General features: G+C 36.7%; 1 protein-coding gene across 3 annotated transcripts in view; it reads right to left on the bottom strand.

Annotated features, from left to right (window-relative positions):
• Window positions 1-18173, bottom strand: part of CPEB2 (cytoplasmic polyadenylation element binding protein 2) — a 52213-nt gene that overhangs the window by 2597 nt on the left and 31443 nt on the right. For all 3 annotated transcript variants that reach the window (XM_066317274.1, XM_066317275.1, XM_066317276.1), the window contains 6 exons: window positions 16177-16347; window positions 14577-14666; window positions 8759-8877; window positions 8365-8479; window positions 6401-6582; window positions 1-1378 (listed from right to left, as the gene is read on the bottom strand). The exon at window positions 1-1378 is cut by the window's left edge and continues 2597 nt beyond it. In XM_066317274.1, the coding sequence (XP_066173371.1) occupies window positions 1151-1378; window positions 6401-6582; window positions 8365-8479; window positions 8759-8877; window positions 14577-14666; window positions 16177-16347 (905 nt within the window). In that variant the 3' untranslated portion in view covers window positions 1-1150. The remainder of the gene's footprint in view (window positions 1379-6400; window positions 6583-8364; window positions 8480-8758; window positions 8878-14576; window positions 14667-16176; window positions 16348-18173) is intronic.

Raw genomic sequence — 18173 nt, 5'->3', positions numbered from 1 at the left:
GAGGAAATCTTAACCATGAACAATCAAGGGGGCTTAAAAGAACTTTTTAAATGCTAGCTTTTTACTCAAACTTGTATCTATACTACATCACGCCACATTAAGTAGAAGCACACATCACAAAATTGCACAGGGATTACAATATTACATCCAGTCTGCATAAAATTGAATTCCACTACTGACCAGGTCACAAAATGGCTGCACTTTCTAGTCTAAAACTAATTTGCATATTGTACACATGTAGGACATTTTTTTACTTCAGTCACAATAATGCATGCAAGTTTGTTTTTTGTAAGAAATTTTGTAAATTTGCTCATGCTACCTAGTTTCAAGAGAGCCTTTTTTTGAACATTTGCAATAACTCACCTCTTGTTAATTAATATTCTAGTGCATGCATATGGTGTATACAGGTAAGTAAACATGCAATTTTTTCACATTCTAAAACTATGGCAGTTTAGGCCATATTGTGCTGCCTGCATTTAATCTGTAATGCAGTGTGTCTTAAACATTTCAATCCCGTATTAATAGGTGGCATTACACATAACACCTATATAGCAGCAAAGCTAATACAGCTTGTGATTAAAAATGTTTAAAAATAGCTAATAAATCAGATTATCTTGAGGTATTATTTCTTGCAAGTCAAAATGGAGAGCAAAAAATCAACCCTAATTTTTAGTTTATGTATACACTGAAAATAGCAACAACAATAAAAATAAGCTTTTGTAGCAGACATATTCCATCTTCACTATTTTGCTACCTTTGGTAAATTACTGGGGCAGATCTTGAAGTTAAAAACCCATGTTTAGAAATAAGTGCACGCTTCACCCACTAAATATAGCAGCAGACTGTGTGCCCCTACGCAAAAACATTCTCATATCTAGTTTTAACTTTACATATAAAAATAACTTGGAGAAAATACAAAAAAACATTTTATTTTAACATGAAAATATCACAAAAATTAGTAAGCCTGAGATGTAGGGTTTTGGTGAAAAACAAGAGGCTTGTAGTGTTTTGGCTGCTGATAAAGATGCATGTATTGATAGCTGGGGTGAAAAGCAGAAGAATGCACTTATTTCTTCTGCATGTCAGTATCTTCAAACACAGTAAGCCACATGCACCCTTCTCTCCTTATGTAGATGCTGGTTCACCATGTTTAATTCCAGCGGAAGTGGATCTGACGTGGGCGGTCAGCCCCCTCCTTTACCAATGGCTTATGGAATTCACGTCCTGCACGAGAGTGGATATTTGCCCAACAAAACTCACAGTAATACTGCAGGCAAGTGACATTGGCACAAAAGAAAGGAGCAAACTTCCCACCGCACCGCGCACCCTGGCACTCGTCACACATCTGGTCATCCAACACGTATGGCTTTACCTCCACCTGTTGGAGTAAAACAGAAACAATTCCCATTAATAACTGTTCCTACGTGAAGCTGTATGAAGGCATTCATTTTTCTCTGGTTTAAAAAAGAACCCCAAAGAACCCCCTTAAGTCTGCAATCAGTCGTACTAACGCCTTTATAGAACTGACCAGTTATATATTCACTATCATTTATCACCTATAGACCCAACCATACTGCAGAACACTTCAGGGCAGATCTTTAGAAGTACACTGTGCATATAATAAACAGCGACATCAGAAACTTCCCCTAATTTACCCTGGGAGAGTGTTCTTTGCAAATGATATTAGGAACGCATGTGTAGAAGAAAACCAAACCACTCGAAGTGATGACTAAAGTTTTAGTTTTCATGTTTTTCAGATTCTGTGTTGCCTAGGTGTGTAGTTCTGAGCCTCATATTAAGTGTTAGTAAGCTCTCCACAGAGAAGGCAGACAAAACAAATCCTTTTCCAGTTGGAGACCAAAGACAACTGTTACAGGTTTTCAGGCCCAAAGCAGTGGATTGAAGAAAGAAAACAAGAATGATGAGACCTCACAACCTGAGGCTGTAACTGAACAATTAAACCTAATATGCAAATGGACCAAAACTTATAAAAGTGACGACACCTCATGATCTGTCGTCCATTTTGTGACCATTTTGGGTCCACCTTGGGTGTAGCCCTGGCCAGGCTCTTCTATAGCTCAAGGTGTATCCTTTAATTACTTTTCATAAATATCTGCTTTATTGTCTTAGCTCTGTCTAGTCTCTGTTCCAGGTCAGCCTTCCCAAGGCATCAAAAGGTCTCCCAGTTGAACATAAACATGACAATTAATTCTACACTGTTAAGCAAAAGAATATCTGAACATATGAGACTACCCTTTAATGCTGAAACTTTTTTAAGTACAAAGTGTTTGTGCATGTACTACCTTTGTGTGTAAATTAAAAGTACTTTTTGCAAGCTGTAATGCCGATCTTTTAGCAGAGCTGTTCTCCAAAAATTCACTCCCCGTTTTTAAAATACAGTCAAATTTGGCGCTACCATTTTTGGTAATCTATTACTTTCTCTTTCTGTGGCTTTGAGCTGTACAGGAATTTGTATTCAATACAATTCTGAAAATATTTTTTTAAAGACCATTTTGCAAGTCTACAGACAGCTACAAACACCTGTCTTACACAGCTCCTTCTCCCAAACTCATCTGACTGCCAGAATGGAAAAGTGGCAGGAGTCCAGTGGTAAATATGCATTATATCTTTGCATAACTGTACTGCTACAGACTGGGATCAAACAGGAAGAAGTACTTCACAATAAAACACAAAATGAGCTGTCGCGGTCATTAAGGAATATATTGTTGTATTCCACATTTTCCTCACTGCTGCATGAGATTTTTTTCCTTAGATACCAATACCTTGGAAGATCACTACAAATAGGTACCGACTGCATGCTCTATACTCACACAAAATATGCCTGACATATTAAAAACTTTTAAATTATACTTTTTCGATGTATCTCCAGAGGAAAAAAATTTGCATATCCAGCTCCCTGCCCTGAAGTTTTACAGCTGAATAGGCTTCATGTTCTTAGCTTCAGAAGTAGAGGCCATCCTCGAAATGTCAAGAGTATGCTTCTTCCAGTAATCTATATTCAGTACAAGCTCTACTTCTTATTTCAATACAATGACCTGCCTTATCAGCAATTACACTCAAACTTTCCGATAAACAGGTACCTTATGCAGTAACGGTGTTTGTGGCTCAGAATTACTGAAAGCATGAAGTAGCATTTATTTCAAGCTTCAGTGCACTAATGCACCCAGATCAGTATGAAGATGATTTCAAAAATATTAGAGAAACACTTTGGGGAATGGAAATACTACCTGACATGGATGCAGACTGCTGGCATATGAAAGTTAACAGTATTTTAATGCAATAGTGAGTTGAAACTCCAAAGAAATGTTTGGAACTGAGCTTTCACACATGATGAATCAGGATGAGGAGTACTTTGCTGAAGAAAAACATCTGTTAGAGAAACTAAATATATCTACACATCAAAAGAGGTGGAGAGAAGCTATGGAGAACTTAGTTAAGGAAGAAGTTAAGATCAGAGATGATGTTTGTCATGTGACTGTGGTACTAGGATATCCAATTAAGCCAGGAGAAGGTATGTGCAAAAAATGCTATAAACACTTGGAACTGAAGTTCAGAAGGATAAATGGCTGAACTGCAAAATTTAGCAATCGAAAGAGACTTCTACACAGATAACTGGTTATGAACAGAATCTGAAAGGACAGCAGACCTACAGAAACTGGATATAACTGGTATGGAAAGGCAGTGCTGAGGTAAGAGCAGAACAGGCTCTGCCTTGAGGATTTCAGTGGGATACAGACTCTATTACCTTCCTGGCCAACATACAAACACCTCAGGTGAAGGCAGTACCCAAAGTAGGACTATCATCCTCATTTACAAAAGCAGTGGTTTACAGATTTATACTCACTGCTTGCTCATGTATAAATCTGCAGTAACACTTATTACAGAATATCTTCAGAGTCTGAAAAGGCATTAATGTAAAAACTCCATGGAGGTAAAAAAATTATTTCTGAAAACAGCCTTTTTCATACTTCCAGCTAAGATTCAAGATGTTCCTTAAGACAATGCTCTTTTGTACGGCTCCTCAGTAATGCAAATAACTGGGCAGTAATAAATATATGTAATTATATAAATAAGGATTAATTTTATGGTTTAATTGAAGAAGATGACTTAAAAAATATAGACTAACTCCCCCACTCATATAAACAAAGAAGTTCATAAACCGTCCCCCATCGGGGACTTAAGGACAAGTTTAATAAAATAGTTAAGATTTGGCACTGCTGTGTTTTGCCAGTGGAACACCTCAGGAGTAGCATGCATTTTTTAAAAGAGGAAAAGATAAGGATGGTAATAAAAATGTGGAAATTCCAAATTTAAGAGAACACTTGAGTCAAGAAATTAATTTTTCAAGTGTTAGAAAAGCAACACTAAAGTAACATAAATTATATAAAAAAAAATCTTTAAGAATTTAGATATTTCAAGAGAAAACTTAGATCTTCCTGCCTTTCCCCCTCAGCCTCTCCAACCCATGAACACCTCTCTCCAGATACTAACTCTGCTTGGTGGGGGTTTGGATTGTTTTGGTACTTGTTTGTGTGGGGTTTTTTCTGGCTTTTTTTTTTTTTGGCAATTTGTGATTGAAGAAATCATTGCATACTGCTTTTATAAATTAAGTTTCAATGGATTTAAGTCAAATATTGTGCTTCTCAGATCCAGCAGTTAGGGTATATTTTGTGCTGGTTTTTCTTTTCCCCCAAGCTCCAGGAGGCCTACAGTCCATCCCACCTTAAGAACTGCAGTGTTCCATCACCTGTTAACAACCTACATCCTTTTCTCTGCAAACAGCAAGCACTGCCATTTCAGATTCCTGCCTGGCATCCAAAGAGCCCTTAAGATCCTTGGTGACCTACCATAAAAAACCACAAAACAGCTAAATAACTTATGTGCAACTGCAGCCTTCAAAGTCAGGATCATGCCTTCTCTTAGAAGATCGCACTGCCAGTCTGCCATATGCCTCTCTAATGTAAAGGACACTCCCATGGGGAGAGGAAAACCAAGATGAAAGTTCCCCATGGTTTACAAGGTCCAAGTCCATGTCTCCCACATCAGAGGGAGATATAATTTGGATTGGACCCAACTGTCCATGTCTCAATTTTCAAGTCAGGTGACTTCACAGATGAATACCCTTTTGACAGTTCCTGAAAGAATCTTTCAGTAATACCCAATTCTGAAGTTAAATGACACATATAGCATTTCTTTAGAGGAAGTTCTGGATTCTGGTCTTTACTTTCATTTTTGTCCAAACACTCAAATGCAAGATGGTTAAGAGCTTTATTTCCCCTCACCAATCCCAGTGTCAAGGCCATTTTTTTATGTTACCTAAGTATCCAAAATGCAGTTATAAGTCATTGACAGCCGCGACTCACAAGGATAGAAATCCCATTACCAAAACGTAGTCATCACATCTTGATTTGAAGCCTAGATGACTACTCAAATCCACACCCACTCATCCTCTGGGAAGGACCATTTTTGGGGATTTCAGCTCATAAGGCAAGTGATATTTGAGACACATTCATAAAGCTGAATTACTCTGCCTATTTGAAAGGAAAGAAGCACATGCTGCCTCCTTGAGCAGACCTCTGTTGACTGTACTACTTTATTTTTCCCATGTCTTTGATCTGTAGAGGAGACTGGACCTTGAACTACTTTACTTATTCAACCCTTTTTCCCATAAGACCTTAGTTTTTTGTTTTTTTTAAGAACACCTATTAATGCCAGACTATCTCTGCAGCTCTTGACATCAAAAACCAGTGACCCTTAAAACTGACATATTTTAGATGCGAGTTTTTTTTGCTACTCTTATACTTCTAATTAGGAGTTATGAAGTTCACTAGTCTTCTTACTATAAGTTAGTTTTACTTTTCCTAGGAATAAGCATTTAGCAAATAAAAATATGCATTGGTAAGTACTAAGAAGACTTTCAAACAGAAAAACTAAGACCTTTTGTATTTTAGGTGTTAAGCCTGACCAATTTTATGAGCACTGACAATTATACCTGAAATTAAGGGCAGTTTTAAGTATCAAACTAATCAGAAGCCAATGAATACTACAGCTTCTTATGAATGACAGAGATCATAGTATTTGGTTTCATTAGAACATGGGAGAGAAAGAGATTTTCAAGCCCTTTGCCCTTACACAACAAAACCAGGAACTCCAGAATGGGAAGAACATATGGTCCAACACATGTCAAAGGAACTGCTGCTCTGTGGAAACACGTTACTCATTTGGGGGCATCCAGGCATACTTCTGAGAGTAGTGGAGTTACATGAATGCTAAAAAAATGTAGAAGCTGACTTGACAGCAGATCACATGCAATGCTACCACACTCTGAGAAGTTTCTTAATAGAGCGAAACTCTTTTTCTAAATTTCTGTGCAACTTACTCGTTTATCAATATCGCCATGCTGAAGTTGAACAAACCGAGCACTGATGGCAGCAATGTAACTCTGCTGATTGGAAAAAGCAACACGTCCAGCACCTTTTGGGTATTTCAGCTCAGGGTCAGTGTCAATTCCTGCGTAACAAACTCCACCATAGAGACGGTCCATGATCATCGCCAATTCCACTATTAGGAAACGAGACAGCGTTTATTCAAACTATTCTTACAGTACAAACTTGGTATGCTCATGTCTAAAACTACTAGAAAAGTAAATTTTCATTATTAATTTTGCAAGAGCCAATGAAACAGTAACAAGATTAAAAAATATTAAAGAAATAATATAAAATAAGCTATTAATTACTCAGCAGACAGATACTTCACACTGTGGGCACATACATCCAAGGAACAATGGAACTGTATGTTCTTGATAACCTGAAAATGAAATTCCAGGGTAGTTTTCTTCAGAGGATTACACCAAAATGATTTGGGCAAGCATTGGAATGTATGCTGTATAAAACAGATCCTCATGCCACAAATTCCCTGGTGCATGTCCTCTGGCTGTCCTAATGCTCTACGTCCTACTTGATTTTGAAGATGTAGTTAGCATCCTTTCATCAGTCACACAGAACTTGATTACCTACAGTGCTATACTTACCACAGATACTGAAGCTCAGAGAAACAAAAATTTCAAATTTTACAGATCAAATACCTTGGCAGTCCTCTGACTGCCAGATTATACTGAATTTAGTTGTAATTCTCTGGCCTGGAAAACACTGTTTTTTTCAGAATTAGTGTCCTCTTTATTAGGACAGAGGTGTCAGAAGTCCTTGATGTTCAACAGCTATTTGAAGAGTCTCCTGAAGTTTTACTGCTTTTGTAAAGTCATTATTCTTATTTCACAATGCCATAAAAGTTTCATTTTCACATATAAAGGGCATTTGCAAATGGATCATAAGAATGCATCCATTACATTTATCACAGACATTCAGCACAGTAATATGGAGCATTGGACTGAATTTAAGGAAAAATTAAACTGTAGTTGGAACATACTGTGTTTACACTCATTTACAGAGCTTGTATTACAGTCCTAAAAGTAAGATACCAAAAAAGCTTGAGCATTGCAGGTCCAAGACAGAAAAATTTAAGATCCTTTGTATCCCAAATTTGCACTATTATTTCTTGGTTCTCTTACATCTTTCATCTAAAAGCTCATCTTTCTCTAAGAATAAAATCCATTACTATGAAATACTAATGAAATCAAGAAGTCATTCTAATAACGAAAGGAATTTGAACCACTGTACGCTTCTACTTCCACCATTCACTGTAACCTACTTACTAGAAGAAAGCCACCTAAACCATTGTAAAAGCAACTTGAAAAAGCAGACTGTCCAGGCTGTACTTCAACCATTCCACAGCAAGAGAAACGTTTATTTTTTCCTTCATGCCTCTGGCAAGAGTCTAGAAAGAGTCCTGCAATCTCCTATAATGTTGTGCCATAAAAACTGTGTTAGTTCTCTGAATTTCTTCCTTTTTCCTCTATGCCTTCTTGTTCAAGTACTTTATCACCTGTGTTTGTGCATGTTCTGACAGCAGCAGACGAGTAGCTAATGCACAATGACAAGCAGGTACAAATACCACTCCACAGTCATGGAGCAGGGCAGAGATGTTTCCATAGCATTATTTTAAAACCAAGCTCTTTGTTTCATGCCTCTTCTTGACATAGCTTATGCTACAGCTGTAGAGAGGTAACACTTTCCAGTAAATCTGAACGATGAACTGTGATTTATGGCCAAAACCAGACAGTAGTGAAACTTAAGGATACATGAATATTGTACTGCAGTTAAAACTACCAAGACTGTTCAATTTATATATATCCATATCTATCCATACATAACTATAAAAAAATGCATGCTATACATTATTTCTAATAATTTCTTTCTTTAAAAAAGTGCAACAAATTCTACTCACCAGCTCTTAATGGTCTAGGGACTCCTCCAACAAAAATTGTTTTCCGAGGATCAAGTGGCTGCGAACCATCCATCACAAAGTCACTATCACTTAGATTCCAGGGACGGATCTGAACCTATTAAATTGGGAAAGAAATTAGTGTCCTACTTTAAGTATCACTACAATGTGGAAATATGTTCATCTGTCAGTCATAACCTCATTACTGTAGCATGTCTAGATGCTTTGTTTTAATCCTATCAATTCAAAATACTACAATTTTAAAATAATCCAAGTGTTCCAGATGTTGAGCTCTGCCAAAAGTAGTTTACTTTTGATTTTTTTCATCTTCATAATTTCCAGTGCTGCTTTAGACAGATGGCAGCCATAGCCTGCAGGCCATTGACTGTATACTTACTGGCTTGTCCTTGATAGTGGGGCTGGAAACACACAGATAGAGCTTTCCATCTTCTTCAATGCAGGCATCAATCAGGGCCTGAACAGAACTCTCTTCTTGGAACAGGAGGAATGCGTAACCTGGGAAAAAACCCAAACCAACTGATATATTTTCTCTTATCTTTATTTCACAGAATCATCTTTGCCACTCATTTTTCCATACTAAAGTAAAAGAAAGCCAAACTCATATTAGCCATCTTCTTTAACTATGTACTGTATTGCCATAATTAACAGAATTTCCATCTGTAAAATATTTGTCAGAAGAGACTAATAACCAAATAAAAGCAAACATGTCTGCTCTATCATGCACTGGAAGTCTAGGCTAAACATCATGCATTGGCTGCAATGGGCATTATACAATCAAAATCCGACTTGGCACAAAGGACTAATCTCTATTCTGGAGATTAGATCAAAGTATTTTATTACATAAGCGACCCAGCAAACCTTTCGAACACTACCAAAAAAAATCCCATAAAACCAAAAAAACCCCCAAAAAACCACAAAAAAAACCCAACAACAAAAAAAGCTTATTTAATGCTACATAAAACCAAACAGTCAGACAGGCAAAGAACCTGACACATTACTTTCACAGTTATAGTATGAGATATACTAAATTTTTTACTTTACAAATAACCCAACAGCATAATTAGGGTTGTATACTAAAACAAACTTAAAGGGACCATAACTCACATGTCTTTCTGAAATTACTACCAAGTTTAGAATTTTCACACAGTTCTGTTTTATGACTTTGATGGAGAAGTAAATGCTGAAGCAGCTGCTCTAAAAGAGGCTTTGGAAAAGGAAACATGGATGCATTACCAAGCCTTTTGGAAACCTTGCTGCATTTCTGAGAGAAGCTAATTAAGCACCAGCCACTTCTTATGGCAAACAGACACTGCAGGTCATCAAGGTAAAGGTGGTAGGGTGTATTTTCAAGACCACTGAAGAATCAGTGCATTAACAACATAAGATTTCAGAAACAAACGTACAACTGATTTTAGATGTGGAAACAAGAACTGGATTTTAAGAATAAGCTGTAAGGTCTATAATGATCTTTCTAATAAGCTTTACCTTACCCCTCATACCACAGTCCCATCATAGTTACATAAAAGGGACTTTTTATGCAAATCTTATTTAGTTTCCTAACAAATATGCCATAAAGAATCTTTGGACTTGTGCTGAAGCATTTTCTTGTAAAGTCCATTTGTCACTGCTGAACTGTAATTTTTTAATGATGACCTGTTTAACTTAATGATACTTGTTTAAGCTTAATCAGTAACAATTTAGATTCAAAATCTGTTTTAATGAGGATATATTTCACTATTTATCACAGAATTTAAAATCCACTAACTACCCATGCAAAACTCAGTGAATGAGGGCATGTGCCAACTGGCATGGGTCAGATAAGCTCACATAACTGTCCTTACTTGGTCAGAGGTCAAGCACACACATTCCAGTTTGAAAGGAGAGATAGGTACAAGAATGATGTGAGTGCAAAAACTTGGATTAATCAAAGGGAGGGTTAATTGTACATGATCCTGTCTAAGGAATCAGACATACAAAGATTCCCCAGATACTAATTTTTCATCAGTTCTTCTCCTAATGCAGTTCAAAGGTACCACCATATAGCTCCAGATAGACAAGGTTAGTAAGTGCCTCCATATAATTTACCACTTCTATGTCTGTAGCTATTAATATGCTTAACTGCAGCAACTTGTGAAACGACAGAAAATTCAAGTACAAGAACTCAAAGAGTGATAAGGATCATCACAGATTTCACAGAATATTCTGAGTTGGATGGGACACACGAAGTTCACTAAGTCCATCTCTAAAGTGAATGGCCCATATAGGGATTGAATCCACAACTTGGACTGTTATTAGCACCATGCTCTAAACAACTGAGCTCATCTCAGGGTCACTTCATTCTACCACTCCTGATATAGAAAGGAAAGCAATAGCAAAGCCATATGCTAACACTGCCTTCTCAGCCTCATCTAAAAAACATGTACTCACATCTTGGTTTATCCTACTTAATTAAAAGCCTCAGAAAGCCTTGTGTCATGAGCTCAGCTGAACTACCTCCCTCTGAAGACGGAGTACAGTTAAGATATAGCTTGTACCATCAAATTAGTCTGTCTATAGTTTTGCTCCACAGCTCTAGATATTCAATGATCTACAATGCTCACTTAAGAGATGGATTGGTGAACACTGGAACAGAAAGCCCACCAGATAAGTTAGAAAAGCCTAGCTATTTGAAGAGTCCTACCAAATAAATTTTTCATTTTTTGGTATTCATTATACAAAGAATAGATCAAAAGCAAAGCATTCTAGACTAGATTCATGCTAACACGATTTTCTGAGCAAGGAAAAAAAATCTTTATTTCACAGTAATATGAAAATTTACCAGAAGGAGAAATTATGTTTCTTGTTATCCATATTCTGTGTAGAAATCAGAGAACAGCTTGAAGTTTTATCAACCTCCAGCTAATCCCTGTTACTAATAGCTTAGAGGAGGAGTCAAGAAAATCATTGTGAGCCAGCATGGCAACTGCCATGTAGTGACATGGTAATGACTGCAGTGGTGTTTTGTGTTGGGGCTGGTTCCTCCACTGTCCTGACAGACTCTCCACAGATGACAATAAATGGCCTCATATAGTATAGTGCAATTGCCTAGAGAATGCTGCACCTTAACTTCAATCAGGAAGAATCAGTCCAAGTTGCAGGTTAATAGAGACAATGGAACTACATACCCCATCTTTCAGTTTTTCATTTAGTCATCCTTGATGGAGAATAAACTCCAAAACACATGTGAGGTGAAAAAACGTGGTGCTGCACTATGCACTATACTGGTGAGACCCATGTGTCTAGTCTTTTAGATATCCTCAGTCTGGGTAAAAGAATCAAGCTCAATGTGCTTATGTTACAGTGACCTGAATTGCCCTCTATACTTCACTGGCTGTACTGCCCAGATTCACATCGATTAAAGGAAGCTTAGACACTAATCACACATGAAGATACCTACAGTTACTTGCCTGAATCCTGAGTTTGATCCTATTCAGTATGATCAAATTAGCTGGTAACAAGTTCAACGGAACTTGTATGGACCTCAGGTTTTGTTTCTGAAACTAGAAGCAGAACAATTCCAACCTGAGTTTTTCAGCTAGTCAGCTCTGAGTTAGCAACTGGGAGCCTTGAGGAAAAAAGCTACTGCACAACTCTTGTGACACAAGGCAGCAGAAACAACCAGTTAGAAAAGGCTGGGGATACTGTCCTGTTTAAATCAGATTATCCTCTGAGACAGACTGTAAATAGTACAGAGGACACAAACAACTGGACGTATTTTGGAAGGCATTTTTTGAATTTCCATACCCTCATGGCACCATTTCCTTGAGAGCTTCATTATCACAAGGAGGAGTCCTCAACCCGACGAGTTACTTTGGACATGTGTATTGTTTCATAAATAAGTGTATTTGCCAGCTACGTAATAACATGAGTTATGATAAACAGTGGCAACTCAGAAAGGAAGGAATTTTACATTACAGTTGGCAGATCACTGTTACAGACTTTGTACTTTGAGCTCAACTGAGGTTTTTTTTCAGAACAGAGCTTCCTTGTAAGATCAGTATAAAGTTGTAAAAATTCCTGTTATGTTTGGGTCTAATTTTGTGGTGAACCAACACAAAATGCAATTAGTTAAGAACAAGCAGTTGGCGTTTCTCAGGAGGCAGCCAGCCTTGATGGATCAAGACACTTTCTGAATTACTTTCAGCAAGGAAACACTTATTATGAACTCGGCCTTCCCTCAGGACCTTCTGTAAGCAGAGAGCTTGGAAGGAAGCACAGCCTGGAAAACTGAACAGTAAAAAAAAAAAAAAAAAAAAAAAAAACAAAACCAGAAGAGGCTGCATCTCTTCACCACAGAGATGACTTACATGAATCAGTCCAGAATGGCCTAATTCTGAGATGTTTTTGGAAAGCAATACTATGGCAAAGCTCTAATGAAACTGAACAAAGAAAAATATAGACACTGAACTGATTTAATGTAGCGCAATTTAAAAAATGGAGACTGGAAATAATAATAAGAAACATTAATTCCCTGAACTAATATAGTATTTCTCAACTGGTAATTACTGATTGATCTTAAAGCTCTATTTTGTCTATCCTTAGCCATTTCAGACATCTTAATATATGTATACATGGTTCTTGTCTGTCCACACAAGCAATAATAATGAAAGACAATTTTTAATTAAATTCTTCTACAAAATAATCATGGGTCATATGTATTGCATTGAACAAGAGATATATACAGTAATACTCAGCAGTTGTATGTTTCCAGAGTATTTACAATGAGAAATCTACAGTGCATTTTAAATGTGTTAGGCTACATACAAAAAACAGTGAATAATGCAGCAAACTGAAAATTAGGCTGAAGTATTAAGATAGAAGAACAGTAAATGCTTTTATTTTTCAAGTAAGCATCAGTTAATCATGGGAAATCAACTTAGCACTAAGGTTGAAATCTTTCCTGAATTAATTAGACCAGCACATTGAATTCTCTGCCTTTAAGAAGCTCTGCTTACAACACAGTTCGGGGTTTTTTTCTTCCTGCAGTAATTATAAACACAACCCAACTATATCAAAAAGCTTTATCAAATAAGGAAGTCTGGAAATACATCCTTAAGATGTTCAGATGCTGAGATAGGACTATCTCCTTGGAAACGAATGCCAGAATCCATTCCTTTCAGGTAAGAATATATTACATCATCCGTCTTCTATATATTCATCACAGACTCTGTGAGATGCATCTTCTTCAAAGAGCTCCTTGGGAATTTCTCTTGGTAATTTATGAAGAGAGATGCACTCTTTAAGATAATCAAATTTAACTTGACAGTAGCTTTGTGTGCTCGGCTGACAATCAAAAAAGCCAAAGTCTCTTTGTTTGTCTTAGAATTTCCATGTAGCATCCATAAATGCTATTCAAATGCTTTCAACTCCATTTCCCACTCTTTAGAGGGCCCATTGGGGATAATAATTCTGTCTTTTCCCCAGCACAGATGAACAGATAAATAAAGAATCAGTTTACAAAAGAACTATACCTACATTTGTCACTTCCACAGAAGGAATGAACTGCGGCATTCTCTACAAAATCAATAATCTCTGCATTCCTTTCATGTCTGGATCACACTTCTGCAAGTATTTTATAAGTAACAATATACGACTGTACATGTACAGATATATCCTACATAATTTAACTACTTAATCTACAGAATGGTTTTTCCAACTATTTATTTGTAAGTAATAGTAAAAGACCTAACAGCAACACTAGAAGTAGTTTGAAAAAATTATCAATATTTAATCATTTATCAAAAAAGATTAGAGCTTCAACAGGAACTTCACATCCTAAAAGTGAAAGATGCACAGTATTTGATTATCTCAACAGGATAAGCAAATGCATCTTTTTGCCTTTAACTCCCTAGAAAAATATTTATCTAAGATTTTTGTCTTTAAAAAATTGATCAAATTTCAGTTTCGGAAACTAGACAGAAATGCAAATACAGAACTGATGATCAATGATGCATGCAGCTACAGACTGTTAACCTGATCAGGGTCAGTAACAAAACAACAGGTTTTAGACTCAGTATGTAAAGGAACCATACCTGGATCTGCACTGAAACAATAGATTTAACTGTTTAACATTATAGCCTTAGGAAAAAGGTGAGACACTTTCCCAGAGCAGGACTAGCACTCAGTGACAGGTCAAAACCTTCTAACTCTCTTACCTTTTGGTGGAAAATAGGACTTGCTCTCTGCTTTGTGAGGCCAGTCTACTACCAAGGGCCCAAATCGTCTGAAGCTGGCAGTAATTTCATCTAGAAACATGTACAATAGTTGCAATTAAAGGAAATTACATGACTCAATGAAAAAATACTATCAAGCAAAGACCTTTGTTTCTAGCACATGTTGACACAGGAAAAAAAAAAAAAAAAAAAAAAAACAGAACAAAACTTACAAGGTCCATAAAGAAAAAACTTAAAATAGATGCATCTTCCAAACTGTTAATATTTATACAACTTATTTGTGGTGATTTTATTCTTACATTTGTTTTTTATTGCTTAAAACCAGCAGCATTTCAGAACCATATGGGCAACTAAAACCATTCGTAAAAACTTGTGTAGTACTTTCCTAAATTCAAACCAGAATCTGGTTCGAATGAAATCAAATCAATTAACTGTTTAGTGACATACAGTTCACAACTTTGTAATTAAGTATTTATATACCAAGTAACACCACAATTAACAGGCTAGCAGTTTCCTACATATGGGAAATAAATACAGGATATCTGCCCTATAGCAGGCACTATGCATGTATTAGAGACAGAAATTTAAAATGGTCTATTTAGAGGTGCTTTCAAAAACCATGAACAGCCTTGCTGCAAGATCTACTATGCCCCTTGCACAACTTTATGAGTTCTTTCTATCCAAGTCACACCTACATGTCAGTGACTGGAAAAAATCTGGCCATGAGGAAAAAATACTCAAAACTATATAAAAGCAGCAACTCAAACACAAGTATGCTTAACTTCTTTCAGTCATATCCTGCCGTTATCATATAAACAGGGAGCAAAGAAAGAAGATGTATTTCCCTGTGTTTTTGTTTAGTATTTGGATTATAGACCACTGTGCTGAAGTACATTAGGATAAATTCCTTAGTACATTGTAGGAGAGCATCTCAATGAAAAAGGGACCAAAATCTGATCTTTCCATGTCTGAAAGTTCATTAAATGCAGTCAGCTGATTTGGTTAGCACATTATTCTAGGATTACCATGAACCTCCTAAAGGGACTTCCGTTTACATTAGAAAGTTAACATGCAATTTTACATTTATCTGCACAGGAGAAGCCTCATATTAAACAGCACAATTACTTCAAATCATCAACGGTGAACGAAGCAATTTCAACTGCTTAACAATCCAAGTTTCTGTAGTACAGTCTCTGTTCAACACATCAAGAGTGCTCTGCCGTTTGACCTTGCTCTGCCTAAGTTTCTCTATTTCTCATCAGGAATAACATTAACTTTTCTATATCACTGCTAAGATCTTCAGGTAACAGTAAAATAGAATATGAAATTCATTTACAAATGGAAATTTCCTGTGAATACAGAATAAAGCAGAATAATACAGAATAAAGCACCATCCCAAAACCAAAAGAGATGATAACTAAGCTCAACAACCCAACAACTTACATAAAGAACATACAGTTACAGCCTTTTGCACAACAATGTTTTGCTGAGTGGCTTATTTTTACTACTTAAGTCAGGTTTTTCACAACCCCTTTTTGTCTCTCCCACTAAACTTAGTTCGTTGGGATTTCAGGCAGCTCACCTTCATCAATATCCGGTGGAAGGCCTCCAACGAAAACTTTCCGAGAAAAACGCTCAATTCGTTCTCCGTTCTGATGAGTCGAATAGCAGGTAGGGGAATTCAAGACTCCAACTTGATCACTATGACCATCATCCAGCAAGCCATCATCTATTGGGAAGAGGGAAGAACGGCCTTAAAAAGAAAAGATAACAGTGTACATTAAACAATTTTGTGGCAGTACACGGTTATGTAATTTTAGGGAATGGGGGAATAGCAGTCTGGAGAGTCAAAATGAAAATACTGAGGTATTAGAAAAGTTGACATTAGTTTAAAGAAAAATTAGGAGAATGAAAAAATGCATTAAACTTCAAAATGGAATTTCAAGATTAAAAGCTCAAGTGTAATGCTTCATATTACATTATATGGTATTGCTCTGCTGCATCCAGTAGAAGAGTGGTAATTTTGTTTTAATTAAAGGGTCTTATTTATGAAAATATTACAGATTACTTAAGTGAGTTAGTCTGCCTTTGGTTTAGCTTCAAGTTAAACTGACAACTTCCTCCACCTGAATGACTGGAGTGTTTCTAAACACCTTAAATTTTAATTTAATAGGGAAATAGAAACATCACAATCACAAGTGTCAAACATGTTTCTAAAGGTATCGGATGCTGCTAACATAAGAATATATTTAATTTATAAGAAAGTAAAAGAGAGTCTTAGTAAAATGGGCAAAATGTAACACTTGAAAAATGAGTCACAATGTTGATTTATTCTTCTCACTCTCAATTTACCACAGTTTTGGAGGGAAGCCGTGTGGTGGTTCCTAACATGTAGTGATCTCCAGTGAATTTACTGTTACTCTGAACAGAAAGCATAAAATCTGAGAAGTTCACAGGATGGCTTTGCAAATGCAATCTGACCCAAAAAGACACTTAGAGGGAGAGGGAAGTGAAAATATGGCAATTCTGTCCCACGTATTTCTTCCCTATTTCATATTTACAAATTTTATAGAACTCCAAACAAAAAAAAAAAAATTCAGAAGGCCAGGATATTTATCTTGGCGTATTCAATCTTTTATTGCTTAGTCAGCAACATTAAGATTAATGACAGTTTCAAATTCAGAAGTCAGTCTTTTAACTGCAAAAAGCCCTAAAAGAAAGAATTTGTAATGCAAAACAGTCCACACCACTGTTTCTTCTGAAATGCCATTTTTCTTGTTTGCTACTAATTTAAAAAATAATCATTAATACAATTGTTTTCTCAAAAAAAAAAGCAAGAAGGCTAAACGAAAAACCAATTTAGCACACTTTTGGGAAGCAAGCTAGCTTTTCATCTTAAATAAACAGCTTATTCCAGATTCACCCACTGAAAACCCATAGGCAGGAGCAGTAGGTCCCTGACAGCTGAGTCTGCAGTACCCTGGCTGTGAGGAATACTGCAGTCTTTAATTCTCCCCATTCAGGGGAACATTCCCAGTAAAGTCTGGTAGGAACATCAGCAGATCCAGTGCTGATCAGCTGGGGGTGAGAGCAGTAGGAAAGCCCTTCATTTTCAGAAGACCACGCAAGAATCAGATGGTTAAAAGACAAGAGTGGAAAATGGACAGCAAATATTATGACTAATAACCTATGTTATGGTAATGCCTACGGACCCTGATGCAGTATCTCAACAAAAAAATCTGAATGAAAGCAGAGGACAATATAAAACAACCAAATATCATAAAGTATCACAAGGAGCACAAAATTAAAAGCAGGACTGCAGAATTGTACCAAGTAACAAAGACTGTTAACTACATCATTTTTATGGTGGCATATCTATGTTTTCAGCAGGCATCTGATGGAGAGGAGTACAGCAAATGCACGAAGCTGTAGCAGGCTTTCCTTTCCATTAGGATTGGTGATAGGCCTGTTTAAGATGACTAGTGGTGAGCAAGAGATGCTTTGTCTCATAAGGACACATTCAACAAGTCTGCAACAGATCAGCAGAGCTGCCTTATCAAGTGGAAGCATGCAGCTGGT

This window comes from Sylvia atricapilla, chromosome 4 (genome assembly GCF_009819655.1).
Source record: "Sylvia atricapilla isolate bSylAtr1 chromosome 4, bSylAtr1.pri, whole genome shotgun sequence".
Classification (NCBI taxonomy): domain Eukaryota; kingdom Metazoa; phylum Chordata; class Aves; order Passeriformes; family Sylviidae; genus Sylvia; species Sylvia atricapilla.
This window is presented reverse-complemented; position numbering and strand designations above follow the sequence as displayed.